The following is a 22,834-nucleotide window of genomic DNA, read 5'->3' as shown; positions in this document are numbered from 1 at the left end:
TAAATATTGTATTGCAAATTACTGCTGTATAACTCTTTTAGTACTAGAATGTATTGTACACTACTGTACTTGAATTGTATATGGATTCTAAATACATTAAAACAGGAGTCCAAAGTTTTTGACATGCTTTGTACAATAAAACCTGAAGGCTATTTTTGACTAAATGTACTTAGCACACAAATTTACCAATAATTGTAGCATGAATTGTGTGTGTGTGTGTGTGTGTGTGGGGGGGGGGGGGGGGGGGGGGGTAATTGACTGCTTCCAGGTGCCACAGGCAGGGGAAACAAGCAGGAACCAGAATGAGACTCCGCCTTTGAAATGCTGAAGCAGAATCAGAATTATGCACTCACACGCCCTCATGCACACAAACCGAGAAGAGAAAGAGAGAGCAGAGAGTGGAGAGACAGGAAGACTGACAGTTCATTATGAAATGGCTTTAATGATCTGACCCACTTGAGATCAAATTGGGCTGTATGAGTCCTTGAAGTAATATGACTCCGACACTCCAGCTTAACATTTAAGAACATTTAAGAACCTGCAGCCAGTTAAGTTAAAAGAAAGAATTAAAGAATGTATCAATTCAACAAATTTATTTTTGTTGTTGTTGCTGCTTTTTCATTTTTAACTCAACGCCTTACTGCTTGTCATGATTTTAATAATTCAAATAAACAGTAAGCAGAACAGTAATCACCCTATCACCTCATTTTAGTTTCATTTGAATTCACACTGGCTTTACATGGAAATTAAAGGAGGCATATCGGGTGGCCAGAAAGTTTTTATTGGTATAGATATCAGCTTAACAACTGGAAATATGTCTGTGTTTTTAATGCATTTAATCAGGCACACCAAATATCAATTTTCTCTTTTCAACCCTTTCATACAGTAGTTGTAAGTAGTTATAAGATATTTAAGCGATACATATAGATTTTTTTTAAATGGCTACATGTTTTTCAAACTCCTGTTACTAAAGATTTCCCCAAAAAGATTTTCATATTTATATGAACATGAAAATATTCATATTGTTTGAAAATATGAATCCAAAATATGCAAATATGAACAAAAAAGCTGATCTAAAATGTGTTTAAATTAATATTTAAAAAGAGCTTACTTGCATGCCTGCTGTAGTTTTATGCAAATATCTTGGGAGGAAATATCTAAATTTGCTTTTGTGCATGAGCAACATTACATGCAAATAAACATTCAAAACCATCAGTGAGGTGAATACAAAACATAAAAGTTAAAATGGATAAACATAGATCTTAATACAAATGTATATAATGTATATACGTTTCCCATATATATGTTATCTGCTGAGTTATCTACTAAACAGCTTTAAAGTCATCTCCTTGCATTGCTGACAATTCACAGCTGTACTTTTCAGGTAAGTCTAACAAACCTCAAAAGTCTCTTACCTCAGCGAATGCTTCATTATTTTTAGTAATTTCCTTTTGACTCAAATTTTCTTTGAGACAAAGAATTTTTAGATGTAATGTCCTAAAAATTCTATAAATGTAGAACTTTGTCTCATCTCAATTATTGTAACTCGCTTTTCACACATATCTCTCAGTCTTCTGTAACTTATCTTCAGCTGAACCAGAATGCACAAAAACTAGCGAAATTCATTTAAAGATTGTGTTAATTCATCAATTACTTTAAACCTATACATGGCCAAGCCCTTGTTTACATATCACACCTGAATCCGCTTCTCCAGTCATTTAATGGGGGTCTTTTAACTGTTCCACATTCTTACTTTAACCTCCTAGGTCCTGGCGTCCAAATATGTGGACACCACATTTTGGGTTATTTAGACCAAAATACTAAATTTTGCTCTACAAGGGCCTGATATCCACTTACGAGGACATTATACTGCTACTGTTCTATCAACATTTTAAATGAATATCCTCATATGTGGCTCTCATTCTTCTTAGAAACAAAAATTAGGTTAAAAAAAGAAATCTGGTAATTCTTTGTTTTTACATTCATCAGGTCCCAATCAGCCCAAATATCAAAGAGAAATTAAAAATGCATGCCTTGGAAGAGTTCGGGTCTTAGGAGGTTAAATTCAAAAGGGACCACTCTTTTTAGGTTGTTGCACTGAAACTCAGGAAATCTTCTTCAGTCTCTCAGGTTGACTGAATCTGTGTTTTGTTTTAAACAGCTGCTGAAAGCTAATTTTTAAAGATTAGCTATTTGTTAATATTTCACCCAATATTTCAGGTTATAGTTTACATATAATGTAATATGAGTTACGTATGAGCAAATGGATGACTGTATGTTTGACTGTGTGTTTGTAAAATTCATTAATGTATGTTTTATTCAAAGCATTGTACCAGTGCTTTAAAGTGTGCATTAAAATGATTACCATTAATATTGTTATCAATATGATCATTGTCAGGCTGTTGATACTTCTAATGGGTTAACAGATAACAAGGTTTTGGTTTCATATCATCTCAGCAAACAGACACAGCAATTTACTGTACAGGTTCAGCATGGTTAGTGTGTGGATTTTACAGGGGAGGAATCAAATGTGGAATACTGCAGGCAGAATACTAAACAAAAAGTGACCCATTATTGTGGCTGATTGAAGACCTAAACTAAACATAAAACAACAAAACTATCATCCAAAAGCAAAGCGTAATCAGGAAACACATGCAAAGGAGCTCAGAGGACTCATGATGCAGACAAACAATAGACACAAGGATGACTGAAGTATGTACACACAGAAGGCTGATTAGGGATAAAGGACAGCTGGTTGAATGGGACACAAGTGCAGAAATAGAGGAAACTGAATGGAAGCAAAACTCAACCAAAAAGCAACCAATTGTCAAAAATAAAACAAAAGATCCCAAAGACAAAAAACAAAACATGGGTATAACAAGTCTTAAATGTAAAGACAGAGATAAGGGTGAAAGAAGTGACTGCTGAAAGAATTGGCAGTGAAACACTGAGGAAAATACACCTTTGCAAAAAACAAGCTCAAAAGCTAACCTGAAGCTGAATACAGACCAAAGAATCTAAACCAAACACGAGAACAATAAGTCTTTTTCAAAGGCATTAAAACTTCATAAATACTGAACAGGAATTCAAAGACTCGAAGTAACGCTTAAGACAGAGAAAATATCATGAAAACTAAACAGGAATCCAGACCTCCGTGACGACGAGAGCTTCCATAATACAACAATACTAAAGCTCAACAACAAAAACCTTGAAGTAAAAGAACAACCCCAGATTTCTCAACCCCAGCACTGTAGCTAGGCTAACAAACAGTCAGAGGTCTGTTGAGCTGACTATTCGTTTGTATCCATGTTGTACTTCTGAGTCCACTTTACCAATCACTTCCTCCAAACCATCAACGTGTCTTTAAAACGCCATTCCTATCAGACTCCTCAAAGAAGTCCTAACATTAATTAATGCTTCAATCCTAAATGAAATGAATCTATCTATGGTAATGGGTTACGTACCACAGGCCTTTAAGCTGTATTATATAGCTGTATTTAAGCTATATTTTTTTTTACAGAGATTAGAACATGCCATGGTTAAAGGTACTGTGTTTCACTGGTTTGAATGATATCTATCTAACTCTCTCCAATTTGTTTATGTAAATGGAGAGTCTTCTTCACACATTAAGATTGATTGTGGAGTTCTACAGGGTTCCATGCTAGGACCAGTTCTATTTAGATTATAGATGCTTCCCTTAGGCAGTATTATTAGAAGGCATTGCAAACATTTTCATTGCTATGCAAATGATACCCAGCTTTATCTATCCATGAAGCCAGATGACTCACATCAATTAGTTAAACATTAAGATCTTGATAAAATTCAGATAAAACCAAGGTTATTGTACTTCGCCTGACTAACCATATTCTTACTCTGGATAGTATTATCTTGTGATTTTGTGCTATATAAATAAATGTAACTAATCTGAATAAAAGAGAGCGAGAAATCAACCTGACTTTTAGATTAATGAACAAATCAAAACATGAATCCTAAACTTCATAAATACTACTCGAACTCAAATACCACAAGAACCCTAGGGTATCAGAATGATTATGAAATCTAAACAGGAATAAAAAACTTAACCAAAGAATAATCAAAAATACTAGAACAACAGAGAGAATAGAAAACTCTTAACAGGAGTCCAAAGCAACTCAAAACTCAGTGACCAAACCAGGAATCACTACACTCATCATTTTTTTCTCTGGTCCCCTGCCCAATCAGACCAGGAGTGACATGTTTAGCCGCATGTTATCTTAAATTGCTGGCTGTCTGAGTGGTGTCCCAGAAACGATGTGGGCTTCATAGATAATTGGCAAACCTTCTGGAGGAAACCTGGTCTTGTTAGGAGAGACGGCATCCATCCCACTTTGGATGGAGAAGCTCTCATTTCTAAAAATATGGACAAATTTATTAAACCCCCCAAAATATGACTATCCAGAGTTGGGACCAGGAAGCAGAGTTGCAGTCTTACACGCCTCTCTGCAGCTTCTCTCCTTCTGCTACCCCCCCAAAAACCCATCTCCATAGAGACTGTGTCAGCTTCCAAAAAGACAAAAAACAAACTAAAAACCAGCAACAAACAACTTAAACATAAACAATTACAAAGAAAGAACAATACAGTATCCACATCTGAACCAAAGAGTAAAATAGTGAAATGTGGATTATTAAATATTAGGTCTCTCTCCTCCAAGTCTCTGTTAGTACATGACTTAATAATTGATCAACAAATCGATTTACTCTGCCTTACAGAAACCTGGTTGCAGCAGGATGATTATGTTAGTTTAAATGAATCAACACCCCCGAGTCATTCTAACTACCAGAAACCTCGAAGCACAGGCCGAGGGGGCGGTGTGGCAGCAATTTTTCACACCAGCCTATTAATTAACGGAAGACCAAGACAGACTTTTAATTCATTTGAAAGCCTGATGCTTAACATTGTCCACACCAGCTGTAAAACTCAGAAACCAGTCTTACTTGTTATCATCTATCGTCCACCTGGGCCTTACACAGAGTTTCTGTCTGATTTCTCAGACTTTTTATCTGATTTAGTTCTGAGCTCAGATAAAATAATTATTGTGGGTGATTTTAACATCCATGTAGATGCTAAAAATGACAGCCTCAACATGGCATTTAATCTGTTATTAGACTCAATTGGTTTCTCTCAAAATGTAAAAGAACCCACCCACCACTTTAATCACACTATAGACCTTGTTTTAACATATGGCATAGAAACTGAACATTTAACAGTGTTTCCTGAAAACCCTCTCCTGTCTGATCATTTCCTGATAACATTTACTTTTACAATAATTGCTTACGCAAACTAAGAAGAGCAGGAGCTCCAGCCCCCATCATGTACACTTTCTACAGAGGCACCATCGAGAGCATCCTGTCGAGCTGCATCACTGTGTGGTTTGGAGCCTGCAATGCGTCCTGCCATAGAACCCTCCAACGCATAGTGAGAGCTGCAGAGAGGATCATTGGTGTCTCTCTCCCCTCCCTCCAGGACATTTACAGCACCCGTCTCACTAAAAAAGCCCTTTGCATAGCGGCTGATCCCACGCACCCAATGCAAAGCTTCTTCAAGCTGCTGCCGTCAGGGAGGAGACTGCGGAGTCTCCAGGCCAGGACCAGCAGACTGAAGGACAGCTTCATCCATCAGGCTGTCAGGAAGCTAAACTCCCTCCCGATTCTGCCCCCCTCTCCCCTCTTCTCCACCACGGTCTCACTGAACTCTGTCACACACACACACACACTCACTCTCTGACGCACTCACTGGCCTGCTCTAGTCACTTTGTGGAGCATTGGACTGCTTAAGCATTGGACCTCATAAGACTTTGTTGTTACACTATCTCTTACCGTACACTACTAAATCCCCATTTGCACTATTTGTCTATTTTGCACCACTAAGCCTTCTTACTTGAATATTGTATATTGTATATTGCATAGCTTTTTTTTGTTATACGTAAAATTGTATTGTATTTATTTAAATTTTTACTTTTTAATTATTTTATTGCATTTTTCTAATCACTAGGGTTTGAGAGTAACGCAATTTCTATTCTCTGTATGTCCTGTACATGTGGCAGAATTGACAAATAAAGTTGACTTGACTTGACTTGACTTGACTTACACAGCAGTGGAGAGTAGACTTTATCAAAGTAGATGTCTTTCTGAAAGCGCTGTAACTAAGTTTAAGAATATAATCCACCAACTGTTATCATCTTCAATGCCCTGTACCAACATAGAGCAGAGCAGCTATCTGAACGCTACCCCAACAGAGGTCGATTATCTTGTTAATAATTTTACCTCCTCACTACGTACGACTCTGGATACTGTAGCTCCAGTGAAAACTAAGGTCTCAAATCAGAAGTACCGGACTCCGTGGTATAATTCTCAAACACGTACCCTAAAGCAGATGACTCGTAAGCTGGAGAGAAAATGGCGTGTCACAAATTTAGAGGATCATCATTTAGCCTGGAGAAATAGTTTGCTGCTTTATAAGAAAGCCCTCCGCAAAGCCAGAACATCTTACTATTCGTCACTGATTGAAGTAAATAAGAACAACCCCAGGTTTCTCTTCAGCACTGTAGCCAGGCTGACAAAAAGTCAGAGCTCTTTTGAGCCAACCATCCCTTTAACGTTAACTAGTAATGACTTCATGAACTTCTTCACAAATAAAATTCTTATCATTAGAGAAAAAATTACCAATAATCATCCCACAGATGTAATATTATCTACAGCTACTTTTAGTACCATTGATGTTAAGTTAGACTCTTTTTCTCCAATTGATCTTTCTGAGTTAACTTCAATAATTACTTCCTCTAAACCATCAACGCGTCTTTTAGACCCCATTCCTACAAAACTGCTCAAAGAAGTCCTGCCATTAATTAATTCTTCGATCTTAAATATGATCAACCTATCTCTAATAATCGGCTATGTACCACAGGCCTTCAAGCTGGCTGTAGTTAAACCTTTACTCAAAAAGCATCTCTAGACCCAGCAGTCTTAGCTAGATCATCTGCAGAGGGATGGTTTATTTGAAGAGTTTCAGTCAGGTTTCAGAGCTCATCACAGCACAGAAAGAGCTTTAGTGAAGGTTACAAATGATCTTCTTATGGCCTCTGACAGTGGACTCATCTCTGTGTTTGTCCTGCTAGACCTCAGTGCAGCGTTCAATGCTGTCGACCATAATATCCTATTAGAGCGATTAGAACATGCTGTAGGTATTACAGGTACTGCACTGCAGTGGTTTGTATCATATTTATCTAATAGACTCCAATTTGTACATGTAAATGGAGAGTCCTCTTCGCACACTGAGGTTAATTATGGAGTTCCACAGGGTTCACTGCTAGGACCAATTCTGTTTACATTATACATGCTTCCCTTAGGCAGTATCATTAGAAGACATAGCATAAATTTTCACTGCTATGTAGATGACACCCAGCTCTATCTATCCATGAAGCCAGGTAACACACACCAATTAGTTAAACTGCAGGAATGTCTTAAGGACATAAAGACCTGGATGGCCGCTAACTTTTTGAATTGAATTGAATCATTGATAGTTACACCAAAGGAAAACAAATTTCAAACCACAAACAAATTCTATGAAAATACTCCGGAAATATGAACACCACCAACACAGCATAGACCCAAACATACACACAAGGTGCAAAGAGAATGTTTTTTCTCAGAAAACCATCAAGAACATTAAATGAGACTGTGTCAATAAATCCTCACAAACAGTAGTCAAAATTTGTTTAATGTGATTTTAAAAACTTTATACTACACATGTATTTTTGTTTATTTGTTTTCTTTATGATATGCTCTTACTGAAGTGTCAGGTTTGGGTGGCCAGAAGAGGGAGGGCATGACAACTTACAGGTGAATTTGCATAAAACAACCTATCATTATGCACTGGTATATAATTATACTCCTGTTATTGCTGTGGCTTACTGGCGATATGGCTTCATGTTTCACTCTGCTGGTTTTGTGCTGTTTCTTTACACTGAGCTGCAGTGAGAGTTTGCCTGAATGGGTCAGCGACATTTCTCCCAACCTCTTCAGTTTGTCTGGGGACATTATGCTTGGAGGGCTCTTTCCCATTAATGATGTCACCAGTAATCTCAGTGACATAACAGAGACCAACCAGATAAGCTGTAAAAGGTAAGGATGGTTATGAACAACCATTTCTTAATAATATGAGAATCAGAATAACTGTGTATGCTAACCCTGATTTACAACGACTTCTACTGTTTTCTGCTTGTGGCTGAACAGTTTAAATTTACGCACACTGGGACTTGCTATAGCCATGAAATATGCAGTGGATGAAATCAACAGAAATCAGACTCTCCTCACTGGCATCAAGTTAGGTTATGAAATCTATGACACATGCAGACAATCTTCAATTATTATAAAGCCCACTCTGTCCTTCCTCACTGAAAAATCCGACCAAGAACTACCTGTGCAGTGTAATTACACTGACCATGAGACCAGTATAGTTGCAGTGATTGGTCCTCTTGGCTCAGAAATGGTGTCAGTCATTGGAAAACTTGGAAAAGATTTGACTCATTATGCAATAAATATTTCAAATGTAAAAATAAATCTTTAAAAACTCCATGTATTGGTGCCAGGTTATATCACAGAAAAATTAACTTGTTCTTTTGGATTTGGTTTTGTTCAGCAGTCAATTTAACCTTTTTTAACCCTGATAAACATAAATTAGAGGTAAGTATCTCTGATTTTCTGTTTTTAATTTTCACACCAGATTAGCTATGGGGCCACCAGTGACAAGTTCAGTGATAAACTTCTCTACCCGTCATTCTTTCGTACTGTGCCAAGTGATAAATGGCAAGTGGATGTCATGATAAAGAAAATAGAGGAGTTTGGCTGGAACTGGGTGGCAATTGTGGGCAGTGACGAGGAGTACGGGCAACGAGGTGTGCAGATGTTCACTAAAATGACAGTAAAAAAATTGGCAGAAAACACATCTGTCTGTGTGGCCTATCAGAGTCTGATTCCAGTGTTCAAGTAATTAACAAGTAATTAAACTAACAATTTTAAATTTCATACTTATATTAAACTATCATAATTATACTTGGATGAAAATCCAATAACCACTTCTTTACCCCTTGTTCTAAGCCCCTCTGTATTTCCTTTCATGAAAATTACAGTGAAACACTATAAAATTCAAATTTAACACAGAATGAATATCAAATATTATGCTTCATTTCTTATGGCTTAAGAAGGGAACAGGATTTATCTTTTTATGGTACTGGGATCGTGACCCAGTGTTCTGTGCTTTGCACTTTTGAATCTCGTTAAATTAATTTTGAATTTGAGAAGCGAACCTAGTTTCTAGATTTTATTATGTTGGGTTTTCTTGTTTAATTCAGAGGACTAGAAATGGTATCGTTTGGTAATCCCTGGTAATTTTCCTTCTATATTGTTTAGAAATCTCTAGGTTAGTTTTAAGTTAATCTAGGGTTATCAGTTTATGTTCCCGCTCCTTTGGTCTGGTCTCTGTGTTTTGTTCCTTGGCGTTCCCTCCTCTCTGTCATATCTCTTGCCCTCTCTCTCTCGTCCCTGTGCTCTGTCTCCATGTTCTTCTTCCTGTGTTTCATCCTTTGTCTCCCCCAGTCTGTCGTTTGTTTCCATGTTTGTTTATCTCCGTCTTTGTCAGGGCTGGGTGTCCTTGTCTTTCTATTTTATTTTCACAGTCCCTCGTGTCATGTGCATTGTGTTCAGTTTCGCTTCCCCTGTCTCATTATGCCTGATTTGTTGCTTTTGTGTTCCCATATGTCTCCACTTTTCTTAATCGCCTTCATGTGTATATATTGTGTCTGTTCCCATTTGTCCCTCGTTGGAACGCCAGTTTAGCATTTAGTTTTGGCCAGTTTAGTTTTTTGTTAGTAAAGTCTTATTCTTCTTTTGGCCTTTTTTGTATTTCATGCAGCCTTAAATAGTTGGCTTGCCTTTTCTTAAGATTAGTTTTGTCTGCTTTTGGGTCCTCTCTTCAAATACACCATCTGCGCACACAGATCATGACAAATACAGCCATGAAACTGCTGGTTAGACAAATTTCTAATTAATTTTGAGCCTCTAAATGTGGGGGAACATGAATAATTAATGTCTTTAATTCATAAGCAGTTAATACATTTTTTTCTAAAGGCAGTTTTTTCTCTCCTGGAATTAAACCTGAAAGTTTACACATCGATCATATATTGATCGACTGATTGGTCGTCAGTGGTTTGTGTACACGGGCAACACTACAACAAATTAATGACCTAACTGTAGATGATTGGACACAATTTCCAAACAACGGTGTCAATAATAACGTTAAAGAATTTTGCAGCTGTTGCAGGTTTTAAAGAACACTTCTGTTGACATAAATGGCACAGATCTAGACTTTGACAAAGACAGCAACCCAAACATAGGATACAATGTGATTCAGTGGGTTTGGACAAACTCATCTCAAGTGGACTTGTGAGAGAATATACTGAACAAAAATTGTTCCTCAATAAGTCTCTCCTTCGATGGCGCACTAATAAGGTAACTTTTGAAACTATGTACATCAACTTATATTGTATAAAAGCTTTAATGTCCAGTGTATTTGACTTCTAAGATTTTTTACAGCAAATGTTACAAGTTCCTGAGTCTGCCTGTTCAGCAATGTGTGGCAAAGGCCAGGACCACAGAGTCAAAGGTGTCCATTCCTGCTGTTTTGACTGTATTGACTGTTTGGCAGGCACCAAATAAGGGTAATGTGGTTTTCCACCATTGTCTCCAATATGTGACCTTGCTTATTTGCATCTTTGTCAAGAAATAGAGAATAATCCAGCAGGTAAGCTTAACATAACATGAGAACAAGTCAATCTCGTGGGCATTCCTCTACCTGCCAGCACTTTTAAAATTCACTGATTAGCATGCTCCAGCCCGTTTTAATTAATTAAAATATTAGAGAATGTTTCATAGTTGTACAGCGTGAACCTTTCTTGGGCAGAAATGTGACTTCCAACAGTCACTGCATGCAGGGAAGAAATATTCTGACAAAATAACCCTTTAAAAACCCAAAATTGAAGTTTGAGGATGTTTAAGATTCAGTAAATCAGTAAATCACAGCCATCAGTTAAACTGATTTTTAAATGTTTTCATTTTTAATTTTTTCTTTTGTTTTTAACCAACCTAAACTTTTGTGCTTTCTCACTCATAGATGACATCGAGTGCACTAAGTGTCCCAACCACCAGTGGTCCCACAATCACAGCACGAACTGCACTGACTCCATCTTTAAGTTTTTCACCTGGAACAGCCAGGATGCTGTGATAATGATGCTGGTGGGGATGCTGCTGCTGGTATGTCAGGGTGCAGTGGGTGTCATGTTTCTGATGCATCGAGGAACTCCCTGTTAAAGGCTTCTGGGGGAACCTTGAGTTGTGTGGCTGTGCTCGGCACAATGGGAGCATGCCTGAGTCTGCTGCTCTTCCTGGGGGAGCCAGGGGATGTGGTGTGTCGTCTTCAGCTGCCCTGCACTTCCATTTTCCAAACTGTCCCCCTCTCCGTTATCCTGTCCATCTCACTACAGGTGAGTTAAGACTGGTGAAACACTGCCACACAATGGCAGTGTGCAGATAGAAAGTATGCAGTGTTTAAATTATATTCTTCTCTCAGCTGTTCTGTATTTAATGTGATTAAAATAAACTTGTATTTTGATTGAACTTGTTATCCATACTTACAGGAATTACAGACCGACATGTATTTTTTAGACAGATTGTGTATGTAAATTGTCATATATATATATATATATAAAAACACCCAGCACGCCCCTGCGGGCGGTTTATCCTTCAAGCTCGGGTCCTCTACCAGAGGCCTGGGAGCTTGAGGGTCCTGCGCAGTATCTTAGCTGTTCCCAGGACTGCGCTCTTCTGGACAGAGATCTCCGATGTTGTTCCCGGGATCTGCTGGAGCCACTCGCCTAGCTTGGGAGTCACCGCACCTAGTGCTCCGATTACCACGGGGACCACCGTCACCTTCACCCTCCACATCCTCTCGAGCTCTTCTCTGAGCCCTTGGTATTTCTCCAGCTTCTCGTGTTCCTTCTTCCTGATATTGCTGTCATTCGGAACCGCTACATCGATCACTACGGCCGTCTTCTTCTGTTTGTCTACCACCACTATATCCGGTTGGTTAGCCACCACCATTTTGTCCGTCTGTATCTGGAAGTCCCACAGGATCTTAGCTCGGTCATTCTCCACCACCCTTGGGGGCATCTCCCATTTTGACCTCAGGACTTCCAGGTTATACTCGGCACAGATGTTCCTGTACACTATGCCGGCCACTTGGTTATGGCGTTCCATGTATGCCTTGCCTGCTAGCATCTTGCACCCTGCTGTTATGTGCTGGATTGTCTCTGGGGCATCTTTACACAGCCTGCACCTGGGGTCTTGCCTGGTGTACTTCTGTACCTTCTTAGAGGATGTCCCACCAACTCAAACAGAAGAGGAGCCACAGCCAAAAGCACAGGAAAGACAATAAACAATTAAACTGGTTAATAAGAAAATCAAAGAATCATTCATTTTGAAAAACGTACTTTTTTTTTTACTTCCTACAAGAATAGGAACAACTGTGTAATATATACCGTAGTTCAGTAGACTATAAAATCCACTAGATTAGATTGGGATAAGTATAAGCATTAGGGCTGCCACAAACGATTATTTTGATAGTCGACTAGTCACCGATTATTTATGCGATTAGTCGACTAATCAGATCATCATCCACTGGACGTAAAACTACAGCTTATTGCACCAGCAGCATCTGCTCTTATATAACTATCATTAGCTTACAGCTTTAAGCTTTTAAGGTGCTAACTAAAAATAAAGACAAGATGATAGTTTATTCAATTTTAATGAAATTTGCAGATTGTTTCGGTAAAGTTTAATAAACTCCTTGCTATCTAAAATATAACAGGACACCGGAGTATATTCTCCAGCATCTCACACTTCTGATAATCAGCTGTCGTTTATTCAGCTGTGTAAAAACTATAACTTTAATCTCAGCCAAACCGATTTACTCAGGAACAAATAAAATACTAAAAAAAAAAGCCAAACAATAACATTTTTAATTTATCTAAGTGACTCATATATATTTAACCTGAGTCGCGAAAGACGGCGGTGGGTTTGAAAACAATTTGCCGGGAGTCCGGTGTTCTCACGGCGCTAGTGACCTAGCCCCCGGCTAGCTATCGAGCTAGTGGGTAACAGACGTCTCCGAAAACGTCGGAGCACTTTTGAAAATATGTGGTGTCCTGATAAACTGAGCAGATATTTGAGGTTTACACAGCTACATTCTCGCCTGAAAATATGTTAAACGTTTATTTTGTGACCCAGAAAGAATAATAAGAGTAATATTAAAACTAACTAGCTACCGCCATTGTTGGAAACTAAGCTGGGCCGCGCTATGAATTCTGGGACACAGCTGCTTCTTCTTCTTCGGGGTTTAACGGCAGCTGGCATCCTTGTACATGCTGTGCTGCCATCTTCTGTTTCAGTCCGTTATTACACTCTTAAATCCTGCTATTATTCCTGCGTCTTTTGCGATCTTACAAAGCTTCAAACGACACGTCGACTATTAAATCAGTCGTCGACGATTTTGATAGTCGACGTAATCGTGACTAGTCGACAAATCGTGGCAGCCCTAATAAGCATATAAGCATTTTTTCTCAATGTAACAAATACATCATATAACACAAGAGTACAGTGTGCATAGATACAGTAGTAGCATGTAATATTTTACTAGTTGTTACAAAAATATATTCATACTTGATTTAAAACGTTTTTTTAAAAAAAGAATTATCTTTCAGGATTGTTGTTTCACTTATCCTTTTGAGAGTCACAGCATTAAGTGAATAAAAATGCAATGAAACAATGTTCTGTGTAATGTTTTGTTAATTTAAGGTATGACTTGTGTTGTGACTTGTGTTATAAGGTTATGCCTCAGAGTAATACACGCGGCATTAGTGGAATCTTATTATTGTTTTTATGAGTTTAATTTTTTAAACTGGTAAACATGGAGTTATACCTTGCTTTTTTGTATTGCGTTTTTCTTGTTTGTACCAGAACCGGCAAGCTGTCAGATTAATGACTAGAGTGTGAACTACAATATTCAACTTTTAAATAATACTTATGTTGGGGTCAAGAATAGAACTGAAAATGCAGTACAAGATCATAAAACTTAAGTATTGTATATTACTAAATATACTACGGAAATCAGAGGGGTAAATATATGCAAAATGCAAATTCTAGGAGTTTTTCTGTGTACTTGGTGATCAGAGCAATAGTTGTTATAGGGAAGTTCTTGGCTGGGGGACAGAGTAAGCACCATAATACACAAATACAAAGTATGTTAATAATTTTAAAAACGTATATACTTGTGTGTGTGTGTGTGTGTGTGTGTGTGTGTGTGTGTGTGTGTGTGTGTGTGTGTGTGTGTGTGTGTGAAGAAAATCCACAATTATATATTGTTTAAATAATTTAATCACAGCTGCTTTCAAGAGTGTTTCTTTTATATATTTATATATATATATATATATATATATATATATATATATATATATATATATATATAATATATATATGAATACATTTCTCTAAATTTGTAGATTTCATAAAACCCACAACCACTATTGAATAAGAATGAAAGAATTGTTTAATCGTGTGTTTAATTTTTTAATAAATGATAAACTCATTGGTGAGAGCCTGCTGTCTGAAAGACTAAGCCCAGGGACTGTTTGTCCCAAAACACCTAGCAACGGTTGCTAACAACTCAGGCCTCTGTTACGGAAGGTGGTGAAGGGCTCGGTGGCCCTCATCGTTACAACAGGTAAGATAAGATGGTATTTGTCATTAATAACATAACACTCGTCTTCTCGCGTAGCATTCGGGGGCAAACTAACAATTTCTAAACTCAACATATTATATATATTACACAACAGCTGGCATGAAACACGCAGGTGTTTTTGGTAACCTGTTAACTTAGCTTAACTTAGTTACAGAAAACTACAGCAAGAGTTATGAAGATATATTTATTGTTTATTGTAAACGCACTGTAACTGTGTCATTCAAAGTGCACAAACCACATGATATAAAAAACAGTAAATAAATAATTGGGGGAAAAATGACTGATATGTCTCTAAGATTTAGGCTAAAGCTGCTTAAAGTTTTGACTTATTTGAACAAATATTCAGCATCTAAGTTTAAAAGCAGAATATGAAACTAAACAGCAAGGGGAGAAGATGTAATATAATAATAAATGTAATGCTTTTTCCTCAAATAATTAGTCAGGGATGTTCATGTTCATTGTAGCCATGCCTCGAGGAAGATCAGCCGCAAGCGCACGCTCAGATAACAGTGAGGTTGATGTTGATGGAGCAGGTAAGGTTTTCTGTGTTGGTATTATTAACTGTTCTTATTTCGATTGAAACAGCTGTAACATCATGTGCACATGATATTGTTCTTAAGTAGAAGAGATCGCCAAATTGCAGAGACAGTTCAGGATCATGGAAGGAGATCTGCAGGCCTACAACATGCAGACCCGGAAACAGATCCGCAAACAACAGTGAGTAAAAGCTACACCTATACAACATAGTTAGGAGTCTGTGTATTTTTTTCTCTTCAGTCTCTTGTGTCATGTGGATAAAGGCAGGAGATAGAGGTGCTGCAGAAGGAGCAGGAGGAACTGCAACGAAACCTCGGTGCCTGTAACAGCTTGGCCCGTCAACAGCAGGAAAACAAGGACATCCAGACTATTCAGGTCCTGCTTGAGCAGAGAGAAATGCTGGAAGAGGAGCTGCAGAAAGGCAAAAAATGCCAGCAAGAGCTGAAGAAGGAGGTTAATTATGAGCTTTCATATTATTTGATACTTCCTCGTATTGTTTCATGCTTACCACGATTTTTATGTGCTGTTTTTAGATCTCCAGCATGGAGTCGAAGCTAGCAGAGTTGAGAAATGGAGCTGTTAGTAATAGTAACGCTCAAAGTTCCCCAGAACAGCGAATCCAAAAGTCCATACGCACTATGGAATACAAACTGAACAGAGTGAGTCACGAAGCACGCTACAGCCAAATACCCAGAAAAATGAACTAAATGTTAAATATCATGAAATTCATGTGTTCTTTGTCAAGGCCTTGACTCGCTTAAATGAGCAGTTGACCAAAAACAGCCAAGTGAGAGAGGAGCTGCATACTCTTTATATTGAGCGTGTTCGTTTTCAGCAACTACACAACAGGCTAAGCAAGGTCAGAGGTCACATCACATTTAATATGATCTGGAGGCAAATATTTTTGTTATTTGGCATTTATTTACTTGGGTTTCATTACATTTAAATAGCAGGTGCAAACTGAAAACATGTCTCCACATGAACATTTGTGTTATAGGAACTGCAGGAAGTACGCAAGAAAATTGGAGAAGTAATCAACCAGTCCTCTGCTGCTTATGACACAAGGTGAGATTTGAGATTCAGTTTCTATTAAGGGCAAAAAAATGTCCGCATGTTATTCAGTTCAAGCACTAATTGTTATCTGCACCTTAGGGTGGAGGCTCACTCCAAGGCAACAATGATAAAAGAGAAGGCACTGAAGGACCGTGACCAGTACAGCACTGAGTTGAAGGAGCTGGAGAGGGTTATTGCGCATGAGTCCACCCTGAAAACGTTCATGATCGTCAAGTGCAGTGATGCAGGCAGGCAGGACGACGAGCATGAAATGGGACCTGGACAATGTAAGAGGCAACCAGTGTGTTGTAGCTGCTATGTCTGTTTATATTAATGATATTAATCAAGTTACTCAATGAAATTCAGTTTTATTTATATATTGCCAAACCACAATAGCAGTTGCCTCAAGGTTCTTATTATTGTAAGTTAAAGAACTATCAATAATACATGTTATGTATGTTGTGACAGAGTTGATGATAATAATAGAACTAGACCACTTTACACTTATGCTTAACAAGTTTTCAGACAAAGATTAGTAATGTACAGTACAGTGCTGTATGTAACCCAGTCTACATGTAGCTAAAATGTAAGCGTAACACAGTGTCATTCTCACAAAGGATACAAGAAAGCTTTATGGTAGTTTGTACTGAAGTAATCTGGGAAACAGAAGAGTAGAGGGGAAATAAACTCACAGGAATGTAACCAGAAGTGACCAGAAATTACAAAACAACACAGGAATTGGCTTGAACCATAAACACACCAAAAAAAAAAACCATGAGAAGCCAACTGAGATATACATTTAAGCTGCCTTTTTTTTATTATTAAGTTGGAAACTGTGCTCTAGCAACATTACAGATGGTACTTAAATATGAATATTAAGAATGTTTCAAATGATAAAGTACACTATACAGTCTTAAGTACTGGGACACCTACACATTACATCTATAGGAGCTGCTTAGCAATGGAAACCCATGCCATGAAACTCCCGGTGCACAGTTTTTGTGCTGATGTTAAGAGAAGGGTTGAAGCTTCCTGAGCATTACTGGGGATTAATGACTTTTATACAGTAATTTCCACAGGTATATTTTATATAGAACACCTAAATTCAAAGATGAATCAGTGTGGCCTATTGCTTTTGTCCAAATGGTGTATGTTTATGTGGTCTTCTCCATCTCCATGGCTATGACCTGTAAATTGCCAAATCCTTTTCAGTGTTTCTTTTGGTCCCCAAAATTAAATTTTTCCTGCAGCAAAACTATTAACAAATTGTTAAATGTTAATATAGAATAACATATTTAAAAGTGCAGCAACAAAGCAGAAAATTCAGTAAAACAAGTTTGCTGTTGGCTTAGAAACCAGTAAAAATGGGAAGGCACAGTCAGTCTTGCCAGCGTGTCCCTGGCTGCTTTAATATAGATCTCAAAAGGATCGCTGTTGCATTTCTGGTTAGTGACTTAACTGTTCAAAAGGAAAAGAAGACTGTGTGTAAATTTCTTGGGGACATTTGGAACAAGTTTGGTCCAGACTGACAAGGTGGGGGATGGGCTTTGTGTTTCATAGCTTTGGAGCCAAAAGAGCAGTCCAGGATGGACTCTGGAGAAGAGTCACTGGATGCTCTAGAGGAGGCGTTTGAAAGGATTCGGATTGCTACAGGGGAGGAGAACCTGGACCAGCTGGTCACCAGGTACATTCAGGGTAAGTCTAACAAACCAGCTTTTTATCTCTGTGTTTTTTGTTTTTACTTTAGCTTACATTGTCTACATACAGTAAAATTCAATGTATGTAAGATCCCACTTGGAAAACAGGGATAATTGGACTTGGTGTCTCACTGCTGTGTTGCTGTTTTGCTCTTCAGTTGAAGACCGGAACTTTGCACTTTTCAATTTTGTTAATGAGCAAACCAATGAGGCTGAGGCACTGAAGGAAGAAATTAGCAAGGTAAGTGTGTTTTTCCCCCTTTAAATCACAAAAATGACATATTGTTTCCCAGTGCAGTTATGCAGTGTGCACACACTTTTGTTATACAATTTACAAATAAGCCAAAAATAACAACAACAACAAAAAACTCTGAAAGACGAAGAAATATTAGGAAATTAGATCAAAGCTAATGATTAAGTTTAGGAAGTGTCAGGGTGTGCTGGGTGGGGAGGTTTGTTCATTTATGTTTTTAACGTGCACTGTATATATGTCTGTTTGTGCTGGAATTTGCCTCTCGGCAGATCAAACAAGACATGGAGCAGTTTCGGGTTAAAGGTTTACAGCAGGAACGACAGCATCAATCTTTGTTGCAAGATATTGATGAGCAACTAGAGGGAGTTTTATCTCAAAGAAAGGCCAACGAGAACCGAGCCAGCATCATAAGCGAGATCCTGGACAAGACTAAAACAGGTTGATTTATTTTGCATATTTTGTTATCATTACAACTAGTAATTTCTCATAACTCCATACATCCTTAAGGCTTTTTTTGCAGTGAAGGTCCCAATAATCATGAAAATTATCAAAGCTCTCAAGCAATCACAAGCAAAAACAAAAAGCTAAAACATGCTACTGCTGTCACCTGGATATTTATTAAAAAAAACAAATTAAACAGTTCATGGTTTCTCTTCCTTATCGCAGGTGTAAACAACATCTTCACTAAAGTAGAGTGCGACCGCTCAGCGATAGAAGATATGCTGGGCTCCTCCAGTGGGATCACTGAGAACAACATAATGTCCTACCTCAGCTTAGTGGAGCAGAAGACCAACGAACTGCTCACTGTGCAGGCTTTCCTCAGTACTAAAGTAATCAGGCTGGCCTTTTAACATATGTATATATTGTTTTCTTTCCTGTGATACAAAGATTCTGCATTTAAAACTCTTACAGGATCTAGAAGACCCAGCAGGCTTCCCTTTGGGTCAGAATCCAAAACTACTTCAGCAGAATATTAGCATCCAACCTGCAGTCAACAGGTCAGCTGTTTATCTGTTCATTTTGAAAACTGTGTATTTCTCCTTCCTCCTCCTCTCTTTCAGCTTCTCCATTTAGGAGAAGCAGATCAACTGCTTCCTTCTCACTCTATCCCTAGCATCCTCCTTGGGCACACCAACCCATCTCAACATCCACAAATCCTCTCTGTGGTCTTCCTCCTCCCTGGCAGATCCATGTTTAGTACCCTTTTTCCAGTATATTCACTATCCCTCCTCTGCACATGTTCAAACCACCTAAGCCAGGGGTCTCAAACTGGCTGGTGTCCTGAAACTTTTCTATGTTACCCTGTTGCAACACACCTGAATATAATTAGTAGGTCATTAGCAAGACTATAGCACTTGACTGCACACTGAGGTGGCAATTCAGCCATTTGATTCATGTTACAGCAGCTCATGAATGAATGAACATGGTGCAATAAAAGTACTTTTAGAAGTATATATTTTTCCAAACATTTACATTTACTTAAATTTACTTCAGTAGGGTTAGGGATTGCCACTTCAGCATGCAGTCAAATTCTATGATCTTGCTAATGACCTAGTAATTTTATTCAGGTGTGTTGCAACAGGGACACATGGAAAAGTTTCAGGACACCGGAACTCAAGGACTGGAGTTTGAGACCCCTGATCCAAGCCATGCCTCTTTAACTCTGTCTCCAAACCGCTCACCCTGAGCTGTCCCTTATTGTCCCTAATAAGGGACAGTCCCTATTTTCCCTATTTCTTCATGTCCATCCTGGTCACTCCCATTGAAGACCTTGACATCTTCGGCTCTTGCGCCTCCTATCTTTTTATCAGTGCAACCATCTCCAAACCATACATCAAAGCAGGTCTCTCTGCTGTCTTGTAAATCTTTCCTTTTACTTTTGCTGTAGTCCTTGGGTCAGAACTGTGTATTTGCAAATAAATAAATGCAACGCATTGGGTTGATGAATGTGTGCATCTAACTTAGATCCATTAGCGTGGCGTATAATGCAGAAGAGTCTCCTGTTACTGATGAAGAAGAACGGCCACTCTCACAAGGGGAACTTCGCCAAAGGATAATGAAGGGAGTGAGTGCAGTAATAAGTCCCAGATGTACCCCAACATGATAATTTGGGATATATGCACTGGTCAGTTTTTGAAGCTCATCTGGGGGTTTTTTGGGGGGGGATTTTTTGATTTCCAGGTTCTGGAGAAAGAGTTCTGCACGACAGACAGCAACAAGACCATCAAAGATCAGTCTGCAGTTCAGAGTCAGATCACACCCACCGGAAGAGGCAGTAATCTGAAACACTGACCCCACCAGTCCAGTAAAGATGCACATTTTAAAAACAGGATCATTGTCATTTACTGTACAGATCAGCGAAGGCCATGATAGCTGATGGAACCAGCTACCACATGTAACATTTCAAAGCCTAATTATGTTGTATGTTTGTCATCTTTTATGATGAATCATTGGCATGGTCTGCTGTATTGTACGTAGCTCTGATTTGCTTAGGCGGGACTAATTAGCTTAGGAGCTATAAAGTCTCTAGTAACCAGCTGTCCTTTTGATGTGTTACTTGCCATCTGGCTTTGACTATACAATCCAGTTCCAGCACAGCCCTCCCTCCCTGGCAGCGCTTTATTACATGATACTTGCTGCCATGCTCAGACAAAAAGGTTGGGGGCAGCAGAACCTTTTGTAATTCTAATTGACATGCTGAGAATAAAAAAGGTGATTTTTTAGGACCTTTTAAGGCTCTATGTACTTTGGGATTTTAAATACATTCTTTTGAACAGAATAACAATGTTTATTTTCAGATATTATTTTGTTTATTTTACAAATGATGATCATTGAGAAGAATATGCAGGTAACTGGATGTTTTTGTTAACCAGGGGAAGGGGGGGGGGGGGGGTGCAAATTAGATAGATATCATTAGTCAGAAGAGCATCAAATAAACTCTGAGCTCTGACTTCCCCCTTTAGCTTTTTTTCTGTTGTCGCACATATCAACCATTTAACATCAGTCCCTTTTTCCACTCGGTCTGTTTGGAAGTGAAGGGAGACCGGGTACATTAACATATTATTTTCACGTGAGTCGGTAATATCAACAGCATTTTAAAAATTCTCTTTGATCCCCAGTTTGAAATGTCTCCTTATCCAAACATCCTGCATCAAATCTGTGTTCGGGGCAAATATGGCACGTACTGCAGAGAGCAACTTCCTCCAGCGGAGAAAATAGAAAATCAGGATGTGGGATTTATTTAAAGAAATATATTTGAACTCAGTGAAACAATAAACAAAGATTTTTACTATATTTAGATTTTAAAGGTCACACTGATGCCACTGTGCTTTTTTTTTTTTTTTTTACTTCGTGGGCTGAACAAGGCAAAGGGGGGTAAGTGGAGAAAACTGTACCTGTCTGGACAAACAAGAAAAGACACAATCAGGTCATTATGCTAATCATCTTCAGTTTTGTGGGGTTTGTTTTCTTTGTTTGCTTTAATTAGCCTCTCAGCTAAACCTTTCTTTCCTTATTTAATTTGACAGTAGCGATTTGGTGAAGTGAAACTGCTACTCCGTAAACATAAATGACTGATCAACCAGTGGCTCGGTTTGCTCAAGATAATCCCCCTGGTGCAGTCTTAACTGTGTCTATGAAAACAGATTATGAGAGATAAAAAGTGGTGCTGTGGCAAAGCAGAGGGGTGGTGGGAGATGAGATGGAGGAAGGCTGCTTTCTTTGACATTCGACTCTCACTTAGCCCCCTCCGCTGCCAAGAAATTCTCTGTGCACACGGCTCTCTGCATTGCCATAGAAACCTTCCTTTTAATCACAACAGAAACCTCATTTCCTGCTCCTGACAAAGAGTCCTCATTGCCTGTAGAGACCGCCCTGCATCAGCCATTTCCAAAGCCCACCTCCTTCTTCAGATCTCAACCTACCAGCAGCAGCCCTCCCTTTTTTTCTTTTTTTACCCCTCCTCTCTTTATAAGCACATTTCCCACCTTTTCTTCTCCTTTAGCTCAGCTGCCATTTTATAGGTCTTTTTTCTTCATCTCTCCTTTTCTTTTTTTACTCCATTTTTTCCTTCTTTTTTTTTTTGCACTCTTTGGTTGAGGCTATTTTATTCAATTCAACTCAACTTCAGTTGGATTCAAAGATCTGTTCCTAGAAACACCTACAACACCCACAGTCATGCAAACGAGAACATGCAGGTACATGTGCTATTTATCCAAAGTTGCATCTGGCAGCTACGTGCTTCTCCGTCTTCAGTATGTGTCCAGGGCCCCATCTTTATCTGTTCCTCGTCTACAGCAGCCGATGTCCTCCTATGGCAGTAATTGTGTTCCTCTCAGTTCCTCTTCATAATAAAACAAAAAAACAAAGACACTGTTTAAAGAAACCGGGATTTTAAGTTCTGGTCAA

The 22,834-nt window shown here is 38.5% G+C and overlaps 2 protein-coding genes across 5 annotated transcripts; both read left to right on the top strand.

Moving 5' to 3' along the window:
• The first annotated feature begins 7,957 nt into the window (after positions 1–7,957).
• Positions 7,958–11,808, top strand: LOC113021930 (taste receptor type 1 member 3-like). The gene is given in 8 exon segments (XM_026166810.1): positions 7,958–8,160; positions 8,272–8,564; positions 8,757–9,024; positions 10,339–10,475; positions 10,478–10,545; positions 10,630–10,762; positions 11,207–11,392; positions 11,395–11,808. Coding segments are annotated over 8 exon segments (1,479 nt in total). The 3' UTR covers positions 11,586–11,808.
• A 2,978-nt stretch (positions 11,809–14,786) lies between these two features.
• Positions 14,787–20,754, top strand: odad1 (outer dynein arm docking complex subunit 1). 4 transcript variants are annotated; one of them, XM_026167666.1, is made up of 15 exons: positions 14,787–14,869; positions 15,352–15,420; positions 15,508–15,604; positions 15,688–15,877; positions 15,958–16,083; positions 16,170–16,283; positions 16,422–16,489; positions 16,577–16,764; positions 18,038–18,172; positions 18,333–18,415; positions 18,697–18,865; positions 19,094–19,257; positions 19,340–19,425; positions 20,393–20,492; positions 20,609–20,754. In XM_026167666.1, exons 2-15 carry the CDS (start codon positions 15,354–15,356, stop codon positions 20,717–20,719), a joined length of 1,698 nt encoding a protein of 565 aa, XP_026023451.1. In that variant the 5' UTR covers positions 14,787–14,869; positions 15,352–15,353; the 3' UTR covers positions 20,720–20,754. The 4 variants fall into 4 exon arrangements, with proteins under 4 accessions (XP_026023451.1, XP_026023448.1, XP_026023449.1 ...); XM_026167663.1 differs by having other exon boundaries at positions 14,789–14,869; positions 15,327–15,420; XM_026167664.1 differs by having other exon boundaries at positions 14,790–14,869; positions 15,327–15,420; positions 15,511–15,604.
• Positions 20,755–22,834: the final 2,080 nt, after the last annotated feature.

This window comes from Astatotilapia calliptera, chromosome 5 (assembly GCF_900246225.1).
Source record: "Astatotilapia calliptera chromosome 5, fAstCal1.2, whole genome shotgun sequence".
Taxonomy (NCBI): Eukaryota; Metazoa; Chordata; class Actinopteri; order Cichliformes; family Cichlidae; genus Astatotilapia; species Astatotilapia calliptera.
The sequence above is the reverse complement of the archived record's forward strand: the minus strand, read 5'-3'. Positions and strand labels throughout refer to the sequence as shown.

Coding starts and splice junctions, on each gene's coding strand:
- odad1 (XM_026167663.1), top strand. CDS start 15,333: ATGTTCATGTTCATTGTAGCCATGCCTCGAGGAAGATCAGCCGCAAGC. Junction 15,878..15,957: donor AGCAAGAGCTGAAGAAGGAG/GTTAATTATGAG, acceptor TGCTGTTTTTAG/ATCTCCAGCATGGAGTCGAA. Junction 16,084..16,169: donor TGGAATACAAACTGAACAGA/GTGAGTCACGAA, acceptor TTCTTTGTCAAG/GCCTTGACTCGCTTAAATGA.